A 17,500-nucleotide genomic window follows, 5' to 3' on the forward strand; every position below is an offset into this window, starting at 1 on the left:
CTAAATATTGGTGCTGTCGTCTCTCCCAGAACCACCTGTACCTGCTCAGTAGCTATCTCTCCCTGAGGCTGCTCTCCACGCTGGGTTCCCTGTGTGCCTAGGACTTCCTGCCCACCACAGAGTCGCCCCTGCCCTGCTCTAACCATACGGTAACGGAACTTTCCCTGAAAGCCTTTGCTTCCTGTGCAGCCCCAGGAGGGAGAGCTTGCAGACCATGCTGTGTTTGAGCACCGCCCGCTGCTGGGCGCTGCAGTTCGGAAATCAGGCCAACCTTGTCTAAATTCCTCTCCCAAAGTCATTGGTTCTTTTCCAGCTTCTTCTGCTCACATCCTTCGCTCCTCGGGCATCCTGTCGGTCTCCCAACAAGCCTGGAATAAAGTGTCCCGTTACTCCCTGGAAGGATACAGGTCAGTGACAGTTTTTAATTAAGCAAAGGGGCCAAACGAGCATGAATGCATGTGGGGTTACTAATGCACTGAAGACCACAGCCATTAGGAAATCCCCTTGTCTTGGAAAGCCACTCACGAATGGTTCCCAAGGTTCCTAATACAACCTTATAGCCTGGTCTCTAACGGCAGGTTTCACTGTCGTTCCGTTCCCCCAATTGCCTTTGCTGTTCAGATGCTGATGCTAGCTCTCTCTTCCAGCTGGTTGGAGAGGAACGTCCCTGTTTACTATTCCCAAGTGCTGACGGTGTTGGGACCAAACCTGAAACTGGTTTGGACAAAGACCAATGAGACTGCAGTTTACGTCTCTGGGAAATGTTCCTCTCAGATCTCTTGGGTCAAAGACAACCTGCCCTGGTTCACTGAGTGGGTAAGGAAGAACTTGCATTAGCTGCCTGCTCACCAGCTCGGGAGGTAGAACCTGCTGCAGAGCACTGCCTGTTCTGGTTAATGACACCAGGTCACGCTCGTCACAGACCAGTGACAGGAGGGGGCAGTTCAGGCTGTTGAACAAGCTGTCCCTGGCGATAGTGCTGAGAGTAGGCGCCTGTCTTTCAGGGGGGTGTTGTGCTGTGATGTGAGGAGGCTGGGCCCATAGCAGTGTGAGTGCCAGTGGGGGCGGGGCACTGCCTACTGCAGCTACACCTGTAGCAGCCGTTACATCTACCAAGGTGGGGTTTAGTGAAGAGGTTTCTTTCCCCAGACCAGAGAGAGCCCTTGCAGCCCACGGTTTGCTCTACCTGACCGGGTGTTGACGGGCTGCAGCCAGTGTGGAATTGGCCTGACGTGAGCCAGGCGGATAGATTCTCAGAGCACATTGCCCCTGCTAAGCAAATTGCTCTCTCTGCCCCTTCGCTCTCAGCTCCAGGCCCGGGTTCCGGACGTCGTGCTGCACGTTGCTGAATGCATCAAGGAGCTGTTACTCTTCCTCCTGCAGAACTGCCTGCTGCCAGCGCTGGAATCCATAAGCACAGCCCTTGAGCGGGGATGGGAGCTCTGTGTGGACGCTTGCAAGTGAGCCGCGCTGGCCGCTTGAGCGGCTTTTGTTCTTGTTCCTTTCGTCTTGTTGGTGAGCTTTGGGGGCAGAAAGGGGAGGCTGCGCTGTCCCGGGGTCAGGCCCGGCTGCCCTTGCTTAGACAGAAGAGGAGCAGTTCATGAGTGATTCCCTGGGTCTACGTTCGAGTTCTGTAGAAGGGGAGTGTTCGAACGAGAGCCCCGGGAGTGATTAGTGGGTATTGCAGAAGTGCCTGGAGCCCCCTTGTGATGGCAGGCTCCAGGCACTTCCAGACAGTAAGAGACCGTCCCTGCCCCAAAGAATGTACAGTTAGTGATCACCATTTCCAGAGGCGGGGCCGAGACTTGGATTAAGGCACACGCCTGAGGTCACATGTGGAGTCAGTGACTCAACTGAGGCTTGACCCAAGATCTCCCAGTCCAGTGCCTTGGCCCCAAGCCTGTCTGGCCTTCCTCCAAAATCCCCTGGGTTTTTCCCCTCTGGCTAAAATACTGCCCAGCCCCTACACTTTTGTCATGGACTCTGCTGCTGGGGGCTGGGAGTGCACAGCCTCCGGTACATGAACTTGTGTGTGATGTGAAATGCCCCGGAACGTGCAGCTGTCCGGAGCAAGGCAGGTGATTCTGTATGTTTGATTCTTTAGGGCTTTGTGCTGGAGCTCATCCCCCAGGATCTGAGCTGTTTATTTTCTTACTGCCCTCGGTGAGTGGTCAGGCACAGACTAGCAAGCAGAGGTGTTGGCGTTTGCCTGGTGGGATCAAGGGAATGCCGGAGAAGTCCTGTTCACTTTGTGCATGGGTGTCTGTGCACGAACTTGGGAGTGGACTTTCCCTGCAGTAGATTTCGGTTGTCTCCTTTAGTGGCTTGCATGGGTATAAGAGCTGCATTTGCTGCTGCTGGTCTGCTTAGCAGCTGTCTGTATGCTGTGAGCCTATAACCTATTTTCCTTACTCTTCTAGTGGAGAAGTGTCATGGGACTGCATGAGAAACCATCTGACAAGCTTTACCTATTCCTCCTGGATATACCTGCAAAACACAACGCTAGCCATCAAGAACTGGGCCTTGGCCATGATTTCTGGACACTAGTCTGGCTCTCTGGAGCACTGGGGACGACGTTCACATCATTAATCTCCTCTTGTATAGTGACGAAGGATGGTGCTGACTGTGTTTTCAGTGTAGCCTGCGTTGAGGGGTTGGAGCAGGTGTCTGCGCAGGCTGAGACGCGGGGGTAGCTGGGGAGGTTTTCCCTGGGGCGACATGTCCAAGCTTTATGCACCCTGTGATTTAGTTTTGGTTATTCATGTCCAGCTCCCCCACCCCCGGCCTGTGCCAGACTGTGCCTCTCCACCTGGGCCCGGCCCTATAACACACCCTGAGCTTTGCTGTCTTAACGGTGACGTTACCGGAAGAGCAGCCCCTGAAAGGTGTGCACACTGCAGCACACAGACATCTGTGGCTGCCTGCCCAGGCTAGCCTAGCGCCTCAGCCCTCCCCGCTCAGTTCATGTGGCTTTGGACCATCCACTGGGATGTTTCTATCCCAGATGAGTTGACAGGACAGATGCATTCAGTTTAATTGAGTGCATGGACCTTCTGTTCCTCTTTGAAGGTGTGTCTGGTGTTGAGGTGCCGTGGTGGCAGCCCACGAGCTCTCTTCCCCTTTGACTCCCCCGGCCCCAACCGCTGTCACATAGTTTGCTGACTCTTGCCACGCAGCCTCAGGTCACCTACTGTGCTCTGATCCATTGCCCTGCCCAGGGGGCAGCCGCCAGGGCGAACCTACATTGACAAAGGGTCGGTTGTTCCCAGCAGCCCCCCCCAGACTCTAACAGCTGAGGGGATGTGCTGGCAGCTTTCCAAAGAGCTGCACCATAGAACAGAGCCACTCTCCCCTCCAGTGAACGTGGCAGCGTGGGCCTTGGGGACTACAGCTCCCAGCGGGCATCACTCTGCTTGGCCATTGGGATCAGGAGGGAGTGCTGCATGCTGGGCCCTGGCGCCCCAAGCCACACCTCCTGTTGGAGGTGGGTGGCCCACTGCCATAGAACCTCTCCAGTTACCCAAACGGGGGAGTGGAGAGAGGGGCCAAACCAGCTCCCGTGGGATGCCTTACCAAGGGTGCTGCCGGCTGCAGGACAGGCTCAGTGACGTCGGGCTTTGGCAGCCACGCCCTGAAGCCCGGGGGAAGGAAATAGGACGGGGTCAGGCTCCAATTCAGGAGGAGGGGGGGGTGAGAGGGGAGCGTTTCATTCATGTCATTTGTTCCTTGTGCCTGTAGGGGAGCCTGTCTCTCCCTATCCGCTTCCCCTCTTGTCAGTGTCTAAAACAGGCCCGAGGCGTGGCGGTGGCCAGGCGCCCACTGTCCTGGCACTGGGGGGGGGGGGAGGAGCTGTTCTCTCCTCACCCAGCTGGACGAGGTGAAGGCTGCTCTCTTGCCCGGGATAAGACCTAACCCCCGAGCCGACTCTACCCCAGCTTGCAAAGGCAGGAGCAGTGCGTAAGGCTGCAGGAGCTGGAGTGTAATAGTGTCAGACTGCAGCGCCTCCTGGCAGCTGGGAGGAGAGGTCTGGAGCGGGTCTCATTCCACGCTCCCCATGGCCATCTCCTGCCCCCAGCCCTTGCTGGTGCTAGGAGATTCTCAGTCCTAGACTGCAGCAGTGATCCGCCTTCCCTCGCCTGGCTCCGGGTTCAAGGGAACAGCCTGCTCTTTAACCTCCTGTTCTCTGTGCCCAGTGACGGGCCCTCTGTGAAATGAGCTGGTTGGGTCTGAGCCAGCCTGTGTGCTACTGGGCCAGTCTCCGTCTCCATCCTGGCCAGAAGCAGCAGCGAGCCCGCTGCCTGGCGGTCTCCCTTAGACACTGGGGATGGGGTGAGGCTGTTGCTGCAGGGTAGATGGGCGGCGAGGCTCTCTAGCAGCCTGGCTCCATCCACTAGCACAGCCTAGCCGGGAGAAGACTCACAGCAGGGTGACATGGGGTGGGGAGATGCTCAGGCACGTCTGAAAAGCCATATTAACCGAGCTGAGCCCTGGTGGGGAGCAGTGGAGGCTGCTTGGTGAACCCACTGTCTAGTCTGAGCCATATTGTCCCCCGAAGGATCAGCCAGCCCACTGCAGTCCTGCTGCCCCGGTAGGCTAAGAAAGCCCGTCTCCTTCCCTGCCTCCTTGGCCTAGGGACTCTGCAGCCTGCTAGGGAGTTTTCCCAACACCCCAAACCCTCTGTCGCTGGAGACAGGGCGTGGAGGGTGCCACTGTGAGGACGAGATGGGTGTGGCAGGGGCCTCGCTTCTCCATGCTTGTATGTCTCGTTGAGGTGTGCTCATGCCTGGGGTGTGCCCTCCTGTGCATGCCCTGCCGGCCTGGAGCCTCACCTGTGTCCAAGGTCCCTGGGACGGGCCCGGAAGGAGAATCTCCCAGCTGCCTGTGTTCCTGTCCGCTCACGCAATTCCAAAGGTTGCAGGACCCAAATAATTGAAATTGTATACAACTCTTCTCAAATGAAATAAAGGAAACTCGATTTGATCTGCGCCCCTGCGCTGTCCTTCATTTAGAAACTGTCCTTGGTCCTGGAGGGGGAACAGCGCTGGGACCTGGTCAGTGGGGACTGTGATCACTGGGGCAGGCCAATTCCTCCCCTGGCCATACAGGAGCGTTTGCAAAGGGCCCCTTCCCACTGTCCTGTGGAGCAAAGACCTGTGGCCAGACGGCAGCCCGGCCAGAGCTCCCTGTGGTGCCAAACGGGGAGAAGCCAAAGCTCAAAAGGAAGGTTTCATTGGCCTCGGCTTTCTTGCTCTGGACCCGTTGTGGCTGGCGGTTGGTGCTATAGGTTCTGCTGCCCTCTGGCAGCCCCAGCTTTCCTCTCCTCTGCATTTGCCACCCACCACTGCTCAGCAGGAGATGGCCAGCACTCAGCTGCTTCCTCTAGTGAACCGCTTTACTTCGCCGCCAACCTTTCTCCACCTTCTCTCTCAGCCCCATCCCTCCTCCAGCCTCCCAGGCCTAGGAGCTTGTCAACAAAAGCTGTTGGCTTTGTCCAGTGATGTTTCTCCGGGTACCAGTTCTGCACTCTTACCCTTTGTGCAGCCTGACCCTGAGCCCGTCTGTCAACTGCCTCAAGTCTATGGCCAAAAGTAATAATGAGATCTCATTCTTCAGCTGGGGTCAGGCAGGATCCCCTCCCCCAAAGGTCCATTTAGCCAGCTGGATTGTTTTCACTTTCCTTGGAAGTGTCAGGGATTTAGTTGGGGATTGGTCCTGCTTTCAGCAGGGGGTTGGACTAGATGACCTCCTGAGGTCCCTTCCAACCCTGATGTTCTGTGATTGGCCACAGCTGGAGCTGGGACACCCGGCAGGATGGTACAAAGAACCCTCTGACGAGGTGCTGGGCTGGTGTGTTTTGCTCACATGCTCAGGGTCTAACCGATGGCCAGATTTGGGGTTGGGAAGGAACTTTCCCTCCGGGCAGATTGGCAGGAAGCTGACCAGGGGGTTGCCGGCCTTGGCAGTGGGGGGCACAGGTTACCTGCTGGGATCATCTGGGCACATCCCACCCTGCCACTGCAAGTGACTGGGTACTGATGGCACCTTGGTCTCTCCTGGACTCTGTGTGTGGCTCACGCTGCTGAGGACTGGAATGCTTTAGTCTAGCCCAAGTCCTCGGCTCCACACAGGCCTCTGATCTACAGGAGATCAGGCGAGACGATCTGATGGTCCCTTCTGGCTGTAACAGATATGCAATCTGTGAAACCTCTTGGCCCTGTGCTCAGAGAATGACTGAGCTGTTCCCGAGTCTGACTCAGCAGCCCTGACTGTCCGGCACTTGACCATCCCCTGGCCCTGAAGCTACACTCCTGCATCCCCCCCGGAAACTCCGTCCCTTGATTTCCCCCACCCCCCTTTCTCTCCAGCACCCTCATTTGCCATCTCAACACTGCACAGACTGACCAGGAGCCCTGTCCGTCCAGCACAGGTGGGGCGGCCTCCAGCTGTGAGCATTGCCTGGGCAGCTCTGCTCTCCTGGTTCCCTCTCACCTGGCTGACCCCTGCTTCGCTGTCTCCCTGGGCGGCCCCCCTCGCTCTCCCTTCCGCACTGGTTGGGGCGGGTGCCACGTTCCCGTCCCCAGTCCCTGGCCGAGCTTGTCCTCTCCCAGGGTTCCTACTGCCCCGGGCATGGGGGACTTGTCCCCGGCCCAGTCTCGCTGTCCCACCGCCGGCCTCTCCAGAGGGCTGGTCTTGAACTCCGTGGGGCCCCCCCCTGGCTACTGGTCCTGGGGCAGTGCCCAGAGGGGCCAGTCGGGGTCGGTTGGGCTGGGAGCTGCACTGCCCATGGGGCGACGGCCCCCCAGCCCCACACAGCTTGCAGCCTCCTGGAGGGAGGGGCCCTGGGGAGTGAGCGGAGGCGGGCTGGCTGGGCCGTGCCCTGGGCAATGGGCGCTGGCCTGAGCCTATGGGGCCGTAGTACCGGGCTGGAGTCCATCCCCCGGGAGCGGGGCTGGCTCCCGTTCTCCTGCCCAGGCCGAGCCGCTGGCACAGCCCTGCGGGGCCGGGGCCGGGGCGGCCCAGGGCCTGGCGGGCAGCCCGCGGGCTCGGGCCGAGGGCCGCACAGACATGGGCAGTAGGGGCCGTGCAGCCCAGAGGGGAAGGGCCGGGCCCCCGGGCTCCGGGGCAGGCGGCGCGGGGCCAGCCGCACAGGGGAACCGGCCAGTGCTGGAGCAGGGCGGGAAGGTCCATTGGGCGATTGGGCAGGGCGCTGGGGGGGAAGCGGCTCAGTCAGACGCAGGTTTGCAGTTCGGGTCAATGGCTCCGCACCCCCCAAGCACGGGGGTACCCCGCCCTGTGGGGACGGGCCGGAGGCGGCGCCGCTGTAACCAGCCCCCTTTTCTACCCGTTCAGCGCCGGGCTCCTCCCCTGGAGGTTCCCCCCCTCGGGCAGGCAGCGCCCAGACTGGCGGGGACACGGGCAGAGCCTGAGCTCCGCGCGGCTCCGCTCCCTCGGCGCTGCGGGGCTCGAACCCCCGGATCGATGAGATCCATCCCACCCGCAGCCAAACGTTAAACCGATAGATACAGTAGAGCCCCGCCCCTCCGTGTAGCCAGCCAATGGGCGGACTCGCCGCTCTGAGGGGAGGGGGCCGGCCAATGGGCGGGCGCCTCGCTCTGACGGGAGGGGGCCGGCCAATGGGCGGACGCGTTGCTCTGAGGAGGGCCGGCCAATGGGCGCGCGCGTTGGTCTGAGGGGAGGGGGTCGGCCAATGGGCGGGCGCGTTGTTGTTGTCGGGCCGGCCGTTGTTTGGGTCTCGAGCGGGGCCGGGCTCCGGGGAGCGGTGAGGATCGGGTAGCCGGGGCCCGGCAGGTGGAGGTGAGAGACTCCGGCTGCGGCTCCTCTACCGGGGCCTGGTAGCGCGAGCGATCCCAACTGCCCCGCCCCCCCGCGCGCATCTGCCCCTCGGCCCCGCCCCCCCGCGCGCTCGGCGCAACTGCCCCTCGGCCCCGCCCCCCCGCGCGCATCTGCCCCTCGGCCCCGCCCCCCGCGCGCTCGGCGCCACTGCCCGCGGGGTCCTGTTGCCGGTCTCCTGCCCCCCCGTCATGTCTGTGACAAGGCGACGCGCTCTGTGCTCCCCCCGCCCCGGTGTCCCTGCGGCTCTGGGTCCGGGGCTGCGGGACCCCAGGGCCGGTTCCGGAGGTGTCCGGGCCCAGCGCGGGGCCCTGCTCAGTCTGTGCCCGAGGGAGAGGGGGGGTCTCCGCGCTTCTCGCCGGGCTGGGGCGCGGCACCGCGGGTCACTCGCCGCCTCTCCCGTTCAGTCCCGCCTGGACGCGAGCGGCGGCCATGTCGCGAGCGGGTGTGGCTGGAAGCCGGCGCTGGGCTCGGGAGCTCTCCCCGCGTGGGAGGGGCTGGCTGCTAACCCCGTCTGGAAACCAATCAGCAGGTCACCAGGTTGGGGTGATTTGGGGTCCGGGGTCTCGGGCCCTGTCAGGGCTGGAGAGCTGCTTTGATGGACCAGTCCATGCTCTGGGTGCTGGTCTGCCCCAGCGGCAGAAATCTCTGTCCCCTGCTTGCAATCCGTCTCCTTCCCAAAGAGCCCTCCCTTTCCCCCCAGTAACGGGTTGCTGCCTTTTGATCTAGGCTATTAGCTACGATTGCGCCCCATAATATCGAAATGCCTTTGAGTCGTGTTGTGTTTCACCCCGTAGGTTGGCCAGCTTGAACAATGATTTGAACCATCAAAAGCAGGAGAGAGGAGGATCCGTGAGCAAAACATCTATATTTGGAAGCCTGTTTCATCCAGCAGGTAACAAATGGGATACCTTGAGCTGACCTCTCACTGCCGGGCCCGTTTCCTTCAGCACAACGGATTGGTGCATAGGGAGGTGAACCATGGAGCTTCAACTTGGATTTCATCCTGAAGTTTTGGAGCTCATACTGTCTCTTGCAAATGTGTGACACTGATCTCCTCATTTGTGGAAATGTGATGGCCCAAAACCTTCCTAGATTCTTCCTCTCCTCCCTGTCCCCCCTCTGCCCCCTCCAAAAAAGAAAAAAAAAGTCATTTTTATATAAGATGTCTTCAGCGTATAAAGGCTTTAGACTAAATCCATTCCTTGTGATTTCAGGGGTGGATTGATTCCTTGTGTTCATTTCACAAGTCTGTCAATGGTTTCCTCTCAGATTGCTGTCAGGAGAAAAGAGGGGAGCTCTCTCTCTTCGAGGGTGTCCCTCTCTGTAGGAGCTGAGGGCTGAGTACTATAATTAAGCTCTGTGCCTTTCCTAGGCTTGGCAATTTTGTTAACTGTTTTCTTTCTTTCTACCTTCTCTTCACACCTCTCAACAGGTGTTATTGTTATTCTTTGGTTAAGATTTTCAAAAGTGGGTGCCTAAAGTTAAGCTCCTAAATCCATATTTAAGCACCTAAATAAGTGGCCTGAGATTGAAAAGCAGCGAGTTCCCCGCAGCTCCTGCTGATGTGTGTCAGTTTAAGTTTGCCAAATGCTGCGGGATCCTTCAGGCTAAAAGGTGCTGTGGAAGCGTAACGAGTACTTTTACGGTGCTGAATAGTGGGCTCACATGTATAGGACATATAGAAAACCAGTCAGTGCCCCAGATAGCCTCCAGTCTCACTTCAGGCCCCACATGCAGCCTGAGCTGAACAAACAGGAGGCAAGGGAAGGTATGTGGATGGCCACATAGTCTGGCAAGGAGTGGTGTGCTATGCAATTTGTGTAGGGGCATAACTTGCTAGCTCAATTCATGTGTTTGTAGCAAAACCTTGAGGGTCTCAGTGAGGGAGCAGGATGAGGCCCTGGAACCAGGAAGGTACGGTACAATGATCACAAGTTAGCGGTGGCTAGGGAGGAGCTTCTAATGGTTGGGTTGTTTTCTGCGCTCCTCAGCTCTCAGGGACAGCCCCGCAGCAGCCTTGGTGCAGACAAGAGGATGAAATCGCACTCTCGGTGGGGGACTAAACATGGAGATACGCTGCGGCGGCCTCTTGTTCAGTTCCAAGTTTGACTCAGGGAACCTGGCCCATGTGGAGAAGGTGGAACACCAGGAAGGAGAAGGGGACGTAGCTGGGAACAACAGCAGCGGCAGCAGCACTACTGTGTCTGCGGTGTTTGGCAGCTCCCTGCCCACGGCTGACTATGAATTCAATGTGTGGACCAAGCCTGACTGTGCTGAAACGGAGTATGAAAATGGGAACAGGTAAAGGGGCTTGGGAGGATGGTGGAGCTTCTCCTGATGAGCCTTCCTTTCATTCTCCCTGTGCCAGGAGGCAAGGCCGACATGAGCTAACAGCTGGAGCCATGCCAATCCTGGCAGTTTTTTAGCATGTGGCTCTGTTCCTTGGCCATTCCTTGCCTTCTACCCAAAGTGCATAAAGAGCACAGAGAAACCAACGAGAGCGCCCGCTCTGGCACTCCGAGAATCCCTCTGGGGCCTCACTGCCTCTTGCATCCGTGCTAATAGTAAAGCTTCTCGCAGGAGGATGCTTAGCTGGCAATTCTGGGGATGATACCCGCGGCACACTAGTCTTCAGGTTCTCCTGTAGCACAGTCGGCTTCTGCAGCGCTAACAGGGAAAGAATCAGTCCCTCAAGTCCCTAGAGATCCAGGTGGCTGGGCTGCTGTGGGCAGCTTTGTAGAAAAGAGACACTTTTACATGCCCACTTCTCTGATTATGCTGCACTCTCACTCCAGGAAGCCTGAGGTTGCTGAGGTGACTTAATGCTGGAGTCCAGTTCGGGTTCTGACCTTACTGCCAGTGCTCGTGCCCCAGCACCAGAGTTGTTGTGGGGTAGCAGACAGAGCCTGTCTGTGGGATACAAGAATGTCAGCTCGATGACTCAGCGGACAGACTGACCTGGTCCTCTTTGTGGCATTTTCAGATCCTGGTTTTATTTCAGTGTGAAGGGAGGAGCGCCAGGCAAGCTGATCAAAATCAACATCATGAACATGAACAAGCAGAGCAAACTCTATTCCCAAGGCATGTCGCCTTTCGTTAGGACCCTGCCTGTCAGGCCCCGCTGGGAGCGCATCCGGGAGCGGCCCACCTTTGAGGTATCCGTGCAGTGAGCGCGTCGGGGGATGCTGCTGCGTGGAGTTGACGGTGGATTGGTGCGTTGGGGTCAGGTCCTGTCTGCAGCTTTGTGACTCTTTAGCATTCTCTTTGGCTCAATGAGCAGCATGTAAGAGAGGGTTTAACTTCATAAAGGAAAATGTGAACTCCTGGGTCTCTGTAACAGTCTTACCATGGAGTCAGACAGTCCCTGTGGGCACTCCCAGTCTCTTTTGCCACCCAGGCAAGCTGGATTTAGTGATAAATGATCACTTATACCAAAAATCACAAAATATTCAGGTTGCTCCCAGTCCCAAGAGACTAGTTGCTTATCCCAGATCAACTTGTACCTCAGATCTCACACCAAAGACAACATTGGTAGCCAATCCTATAGTAAACTAACTAAGGATTTATTAACTAGGAAAAAAGAATGACAGTATTTACAGATTCAAGCAGGCAACATATACACACACGAGTTCATTCTATGGTTCCACAAGGTGACAGAGATGTAGTAATCTGTCAGAACTGAATGTCTTTTTAGGGCTAACCCAGGGTGACCCAGGGATCTCTGCTTTTTGTTTCTTAAATTCAGCCCTTGTAAGAGTTCAGATAGCAAAGAGATGAAAAAACTTCTTGTCAGCTATCTCTAGTTCCCTCTTCCAGAACTCAAGCTGATGGGACGCATGTAGCACCTTCATGGTTGTAAGAAAGCCATTACACTAGTCTTTGCATTGTGATGTTCCACAATGGCCCATTTAGTCTTGATAGTTCTTCTGGATGGTGTGGGGGTCACTTTTCCTGCCTAGGTTCACAAGTTCAGAGCAGGCATTTTTACACTTGTAAATCAAAACTTACTTATTACCTTATAGCACAGGATACAGGCTATTGCAGGCAGCAACTCTCAAGCATTTTATAGAGACTAAACACATGCTTACAAGTTCAGCACCCATCTCAAACAATATTCCCATACAGGTGGGCTGGGCTCTTTTCCAGCTATGAATTTGTCAGTGCTCAGCTGACGCCTACAGCCTTGGCAAGAGCTGGCACCTGGTTTACCAGGGTCACGCCCAGGAAACTCCTCCTGCAAACGGAAGATATTTTTTCTCTAATCCTTCCGTTGTAACGATAGCTGGGAAACAGCCTTCCGAACTGAAATGCGATTGTTAAGAGAGTTCCGTATTTAAAAAACCCCATGAATTGCAAACTGCTAGATTGCGAGTCCCTGAAGGGTTGGTGGAGGTGAGGGGGGCAGAGACACAACCTGGGCAGCAGCAGGACAGCAGTCACACTGACACATGCATTGCTTCACTAATGGGCCTTGGCCCTGCCCTGACATGCCCTCCTTTGCAGTGAGTTTGGTCTTTTGGCTCCTTCAGCACTTGGCCTTTGGAGAGGCTGGTCTTTGTTATGTGTACGGTTGTTGCTGGGGATGGACTGAAAACCAGTAACCCTTGGATTGTGACTCTTGGTGACTGTTACTCTGAGCTTGGTTTGTTTTAGCAACCAAGCAAGAGTTGAAAGGCTCTTAATTCCATTGCAGATTTCCTGAGGTGGTCTGTCCCATTTCCATGCCTTTCCTTCCTCCCAAAAAACAACCCCAAATGCTTGGGCATTTAACCTTCTCAAAAAATATAGTATGGAAGGGGTGGGATGTTGCAGCTGGATAATTAGATGACATCAACATTTGCAGCTGAACAGGTTCAGATGGTGTCCCGGAGTCCCGGTCTCTGTGCCCTGCCCTGGAACAGCTCTGAATGCAGTCAGACAGGACTAGTGCCCTCAGGGCATGTTCTCATTAGGGCAAACCTCCTCGGCTTCAGAGCGTTGAGCTCCCTGCAGTGAGTCCACCTGGATGGGACACCTGGGGAAGCCTTACCCCCCCCCCCCCCCCCCAACTCTGCAGCCAGCGTGGAAAACAGAAGGTTTATTAGTTGTTGGGAACATAGCGTAGAACAGAGCTTGTTAGCACAGAAATTAGAAACATTCAGCAAAGTCCATCCTGGGAGGGCACAGTCCTAAGCCCTGAACCCTGGGCTGTCCCCTTTTTAGTCCCCCAACCGCTGACTGACCAGCTTCCAGCAGCCCAGCCTCTGTCATGCCCAGTTGCCCGTCCTCCGGCCTTTGTCTCTTTCCCGGGGCAAACGGCACCTGGCCTCCCTCTCTCACTTTGTTCTCCAGCATCTCCAGCTGGCTCTTGCAGAGGATGGGCCCCGACTCTCAATTGCCAGGATACAGAGTGTCGGCCATTGTCTGACCCAGGCAGTCACACCTGCCCTCTAAGGGTCTCTTGTCCCACCACTTAGATGCTTGAGTAGCATATGGGGGAAACTGAGGCACACACGCAGTATTCAGACAAAACGTTAAAAACACTCCCACTTTGTCACAGATGGGCTAACAGTATTTCAGACTTTGGGTCTCAGCAGATCACCGGAGGGGACAGGAAGGGGTCCCCTGTTCTTTCCTGGACAGTTTTGCACAATTGGCCTGGTGCATTTTGGGACTTTTCACCTTCCTTTGAAGTCTCAAGTCTTGGTCATTGCTGTTGGGAGGCAGCAAAGTGAGATGGACCAAATGTCTGATCCGGTAAGGCAGAGCCTGTTTTCCTAGGCAGTGGTGTCTGGGCTCCTTAGGGATTCAGAGCAAAGATAGGTGGAAGCTGCTTTGATTGTGGGTTTGACTGCAAAGCTGCAGCCACTGTTTAGTGGTGATTATAGTACTGGTTATAATGCTAGAACTGGGGGTGGGGCGGGAAATGGGCATATTTTTAGGTACAATGAGATGCATTGTAGGATGCCAGCCAGTAGCCATATGTGCCATGCTGTGTGCCCCAAGGGGGATGATTGTGCAGTCTCATGGTTCTCTACTCCTGGGAGCCATGCTAGCCGCTCAGCATCTGCTTTGTGTGTGTCTGTCCCAGATGATGGAGACCCAGTTTGTGCTGTCCTTTGTGCACCGCTTCCTGGAGTACCGTGGCACCACCACCTACTTTGCCTTCTGTTACCCCTTCTCATACACGGAGTGCCAGGAGATGTTGGCACAGCTGGACAGCCGCTTCGAGGAGTGTAAATACATGTCACCCAGCAGGTGCGCACCACCCTTGTTACCCTCTCTGCCTGTCTTCCCCCAGCCTTGACATGTTGGCTCTGTTCAAGTGTACCTGTTGCAGTGGTTCTTGCCTGGGTGGGGAGTTGGGGTAATTGTGCCAGCTGCTCTCTTGTTAGCTGCCGTGGGCTTGTGTCTCTTATCTCAGCTCTGGAATGAGCAGCCACATCCGTTTTATCTGCACCCCTTGGTTCCCAAATGAGTGGTTCTTGGCGAGGGGGCAGGTGAGCAGAGGGTGCCCTTTGGGCTTTATTTCGGGTCTCCTCCGGGAACAGCATTCTCGATCCCAAGGTCAGACCAGCTTCCATGCGTTCCCTGTGGGTGGGTCCTGAGTGGATCACTAATTTCCATAGCTCTCAGCCGCCTGGGACCCAAGTGTAGGGGACGGGCAGCGGCGGTCTGTAGCATCCCTGGTTTCGCAGCCTCAGTGTTTCATACTGAGGAGCAGAGGTGACGGAGGGTCTGTAATGTGGAGAAGGAGGGAGTGGAACTGCTGCTGCCCCCAACGCTGCCTTTTGAGAGAGGTTTTAGGAGACCTGGCTAAGCAAAGGCTTCATTCCTTTTTAGCTTCCTGGCTGCAGAACATCATCTCACACAGACCTTTTCCCTTCCCTCGGCAGCCCGATCCCAGGGAAGGTCCGTACCTCCTGGGGCTGATTGTCAGCACCAGGTATTCTGGCTGCATGGCGCTCGCACCAGAGACCCTCCTCTGTTTCTGGGAATTGCTTCTGCTCCCTTTCTCAGAAGCTCATTCTGATCTCTGCAGCACTGTTCTGTGTTGCAGTCTCTCCCACCTCTATTGCTTCCTGGCCTGGAGGCTCTTCCATACTCTGCTGTTACAGACCTAAACCATTTTCCTTAGGCAAGCAGAAAGTAATTCTTTATCTCAAGGCAAATGAAAGGCATTCACTCTTCTCAGTGACCTTGTGAATGTCATTCCTCTGCTGATGGCTTTCCAGGGAGGTTTCAGGGAATCGAAGAAATTAGCAGGATATGAAAAGGCAGTTGATGCTGCCCATGAAACCTGTGGTCTCTGAGCACAAAGAGCTGCAGTTCCATGACAGCCCCTGGCCTTTCTTCGGCTCTGGTTTGACAGGGCGTGCAGGAGCTGGAGCAGAGACCTCTCACTTGGAGCTTTAGAAAGAGAGAGGAAACTGAACTATGAATCCAGCCAGTTGCTCCATCTTTTGAAGAGTCAATGTCCTCTTGAAAGCTCAGGTCCTTCCACAGGTCTTGGGGTAGTGCCCATGGCAGGACACCTGACTAGAAGAGCCAACAGCAAGCTGTCTGCTCCTGTCCCACTGGAGGGAACCAGTCGCAGCCTGCCCTGGGTGCTTTCTGGGAATGGAGAGCGTTCGCTGAAGAGCCAGTGATGGGCAGGGTTGTAGAATTCAGACATTTTGCGTATTTTCCTTGGATTCCTGCCTTAATCTGTGTTGGGAATCTCTTGAATGGAAGTGCCGGGGGGCTTGGGGGAGAACTGTGTTTGTTGACCTTCTCTGCCTGTGCTCATGTCATCTCTCCAGCCTCTGAAGCTGGCATCCAGCCCTCCCGAGAGAGCCTGTCTGCAACTTTCAACTTGCTTCTCTTGGAGCGCTGCTTGCAAAGGGCCCTTTCAGGCAGTGTCAGCCAGCGCCCCCAGGGCAGAATGCTCCTGTGTCCTATGCTGATCCTTTGGCCTGGAGTCCTTGAAGAACCTTGGGTTGAATTTGAGCCCTCTGCTTGGGCCCTTTTGCCATTAAGGATTTGTTTTCTTTCATATGTGATCTGTTAGCCTTAGCAACACCTGATCTGTCAGGCTGTTCACGGCATCGTCATGGTGACTGCCTTCGTCTCTTTCCTGTCCTCACCCCCCTTCTGTTGTGAAGCAAGTGGGCTGGGTATCAGATGCCTGATGCCCCCCAGCCTGAAGGATCCTGGGGACATTAGACCACCACTCACCTACATCCCCCCGTCTTGTTATACAATGGATAGTGCCGAACCAGTAGCGGGGCAGAAAACCACTTTTAAGCTTAGCTGCCAGCTCTCCCTCCACATCCCTTGTGTTCTATAGCCTGGGATTCTTCATGTAATGGCTCTGTTTCAGATTGAGTCCTGCTGGACGCCGGCAGCCAGTGCTGGCCCTAGGCATGTACACTGCTTGTATGCATGGCTTCCTGCCTTCTGCATGTGTTCTGGACTGATGGCTCCCTCCCCAGGGCTCTGCAGTGCCCAACCTGATTTCCCTCTCCACACCTCCCTTTGAATTCAGTAGCTCAGTCTGTTTTGAATCCATGCTTCCAGCTGTGTCCCCCACACCCACCTAGATCATATAGACATCCGAAAGAGGAGCACCAGAGGATTGGCCCGCGACAGCTTGATCCAGCTGCTCCCCTTCCTTTTGACTTGGTCTTTGGTCTCTCGGTGCATCCCTGTATTGGGGCAACAGCTGAGCAGAGACTTCACCTGACTTTTCCACTCCCATGCTCTCAGGCAGGAGCAGAAGTTACAGCCTCCCCAGCAGAGGCCTCAAAATGAGCACGACCAACAGAGGAGCACTAGGGCTGGGCCATTCATAGGGACTGGCTAGGTGATGGGAGGGTCTCTGGGCTGCTGTCACCAGAGCGCAGAGGGAAGAATCCTTCAGTGCAGCTGGTGCCTAGATGCTCCTTGGGGGAGGAGAGGGCCAGGGAGGACAGGAGTACTGCTGAGATCAAAAAGCCTGGGGAAAGAATAAGTCTGTATGCTGTGAAATGGAATTGGGGGTGGGGAAGGACAGGGGGACGATAGACCAGACGAGGAAGAGAGCGTCGGGGAGATGGAAGGATAAATCAGAGACACAAACTGGCAGTTAAAGAAGTGTTAAATGTTTTAGAGCAGTTAGCGAGAGGGAAGGGGCTGAGGGAGAGATTACAGCCAGGTGCACGGAAAGAGCCTGAAGCCAGGGAGATGTCGTAACATTGTCAGTGATGGAGAATCTACCACGACCCTTGGAAAAATATTCCAGTGGTTAATTACTCTCCCTGTTAATAATTTATACCTTATTTCCAGTCTGAGTTTGTCTAGACTTAATCTCCGGCCCTTGGATCATGTTAGACCTTTCTCTGATAGATTGCAGAGCCCCCATTATCAAAGCTGTTTCCCCCCTGTAGGTACTTGCAGACTGTGATCAAGTCACCCCTTCACCTTCTCTTTGTTAGACTCAAGAAACTCAGTCTATTGAGTCTATGGCTATAAGGCAGGTTTTCTAATCATAGACTCATTCTTGTGGCTCTTCTCTGCACACGCCACAACTCAAGAAGAATGTCGTTAAATTGGAGACACCAGCATTGGACACAGGATTCCAGCAGAGGTTGTCCTGAGGTAAAATAACCTCTCTGCTCCTACTCAAGTCCCCTCCGGATGGCAACAG

General features: G+C 55.8%; 2 protein-coding genes across 3 annotated transcripts in view; both read left to right on the plus strand.

Annotated features, from left to right (window-relative positions):
• Nucleotides 1–3,202, plus strand: part of TMEM214 (transmembrane protein 214) — a 33,485-nt gene extending 30,283 nt beyond the window's left edge. Inside the window, exons 14-17 of the mRNA XM_065401206.1 lie at nt 314–407; nt 648–816; nt 1,309–1,460; nt 2,421–3,202. Of these exons, the coding sequence (XP_065257278.1) occupies nt 314–407; nt 648–816; nt 1,309–1,460; nt 2,421–2,547 (542 nt within the window). The 3' untranslated portion in view covers nt 2,548–3,202. The remainder of the gene's footprint in view (nt 1–313; nt 408–647; nt 817–1,308; nt 1,461–2,420) is intronic.
• A 4,524-nt stretch (nt 3,203–7,726) lies between these two features.
• Nucleotides 7,727–17,500, plus strand: part of AGBL5 (AGBL carboxypeptidase 5) — a 45,816-nt gene continuing 36,042 nt past the window's right edge. The window contains exons 1-5 of one of the 2 annotated variants that reach the window (XM_065400624.1): nt 7,727–7,815; nt 8,649–8,746; nt 9,846–10,155; nt 10,838–11,009; nt 13,925–14,091. In XM_065400624.1, coding sequence (XP_065256696.1) covers nt 9,920–10,155; nt 10,838–11,009; nt 13,925–14,091 — 575 coding nt within the window. In that variant the 5' untranslated portion in view covers nt 7,727–7,815; nt 8,649–8,746; nt 9,846–9,919. Of the gene's footprint in view, nt 7,816–8,648; nt 8,747–9,845; nt 10,156–10,837; nt 11,067–13,924; nt 14,092–17,500 lie in introns of those variants that run through there. The other variant, XM_065400625.1, reaches the window with a different exon arrangement.

This window comes from Emys orbicularis, chromosome 3 (assembly GCF_028017835.1).
Source record: "Emys orbicularis isolate rEmyOrb1 chromosome 3, rEmyOrb1.hap1, whole genome shotgun sequence".
NCBI lineage: Eukaryota > Metazoa > Chordata > Testudines > Emydidae > Emys > Emys orbicularis.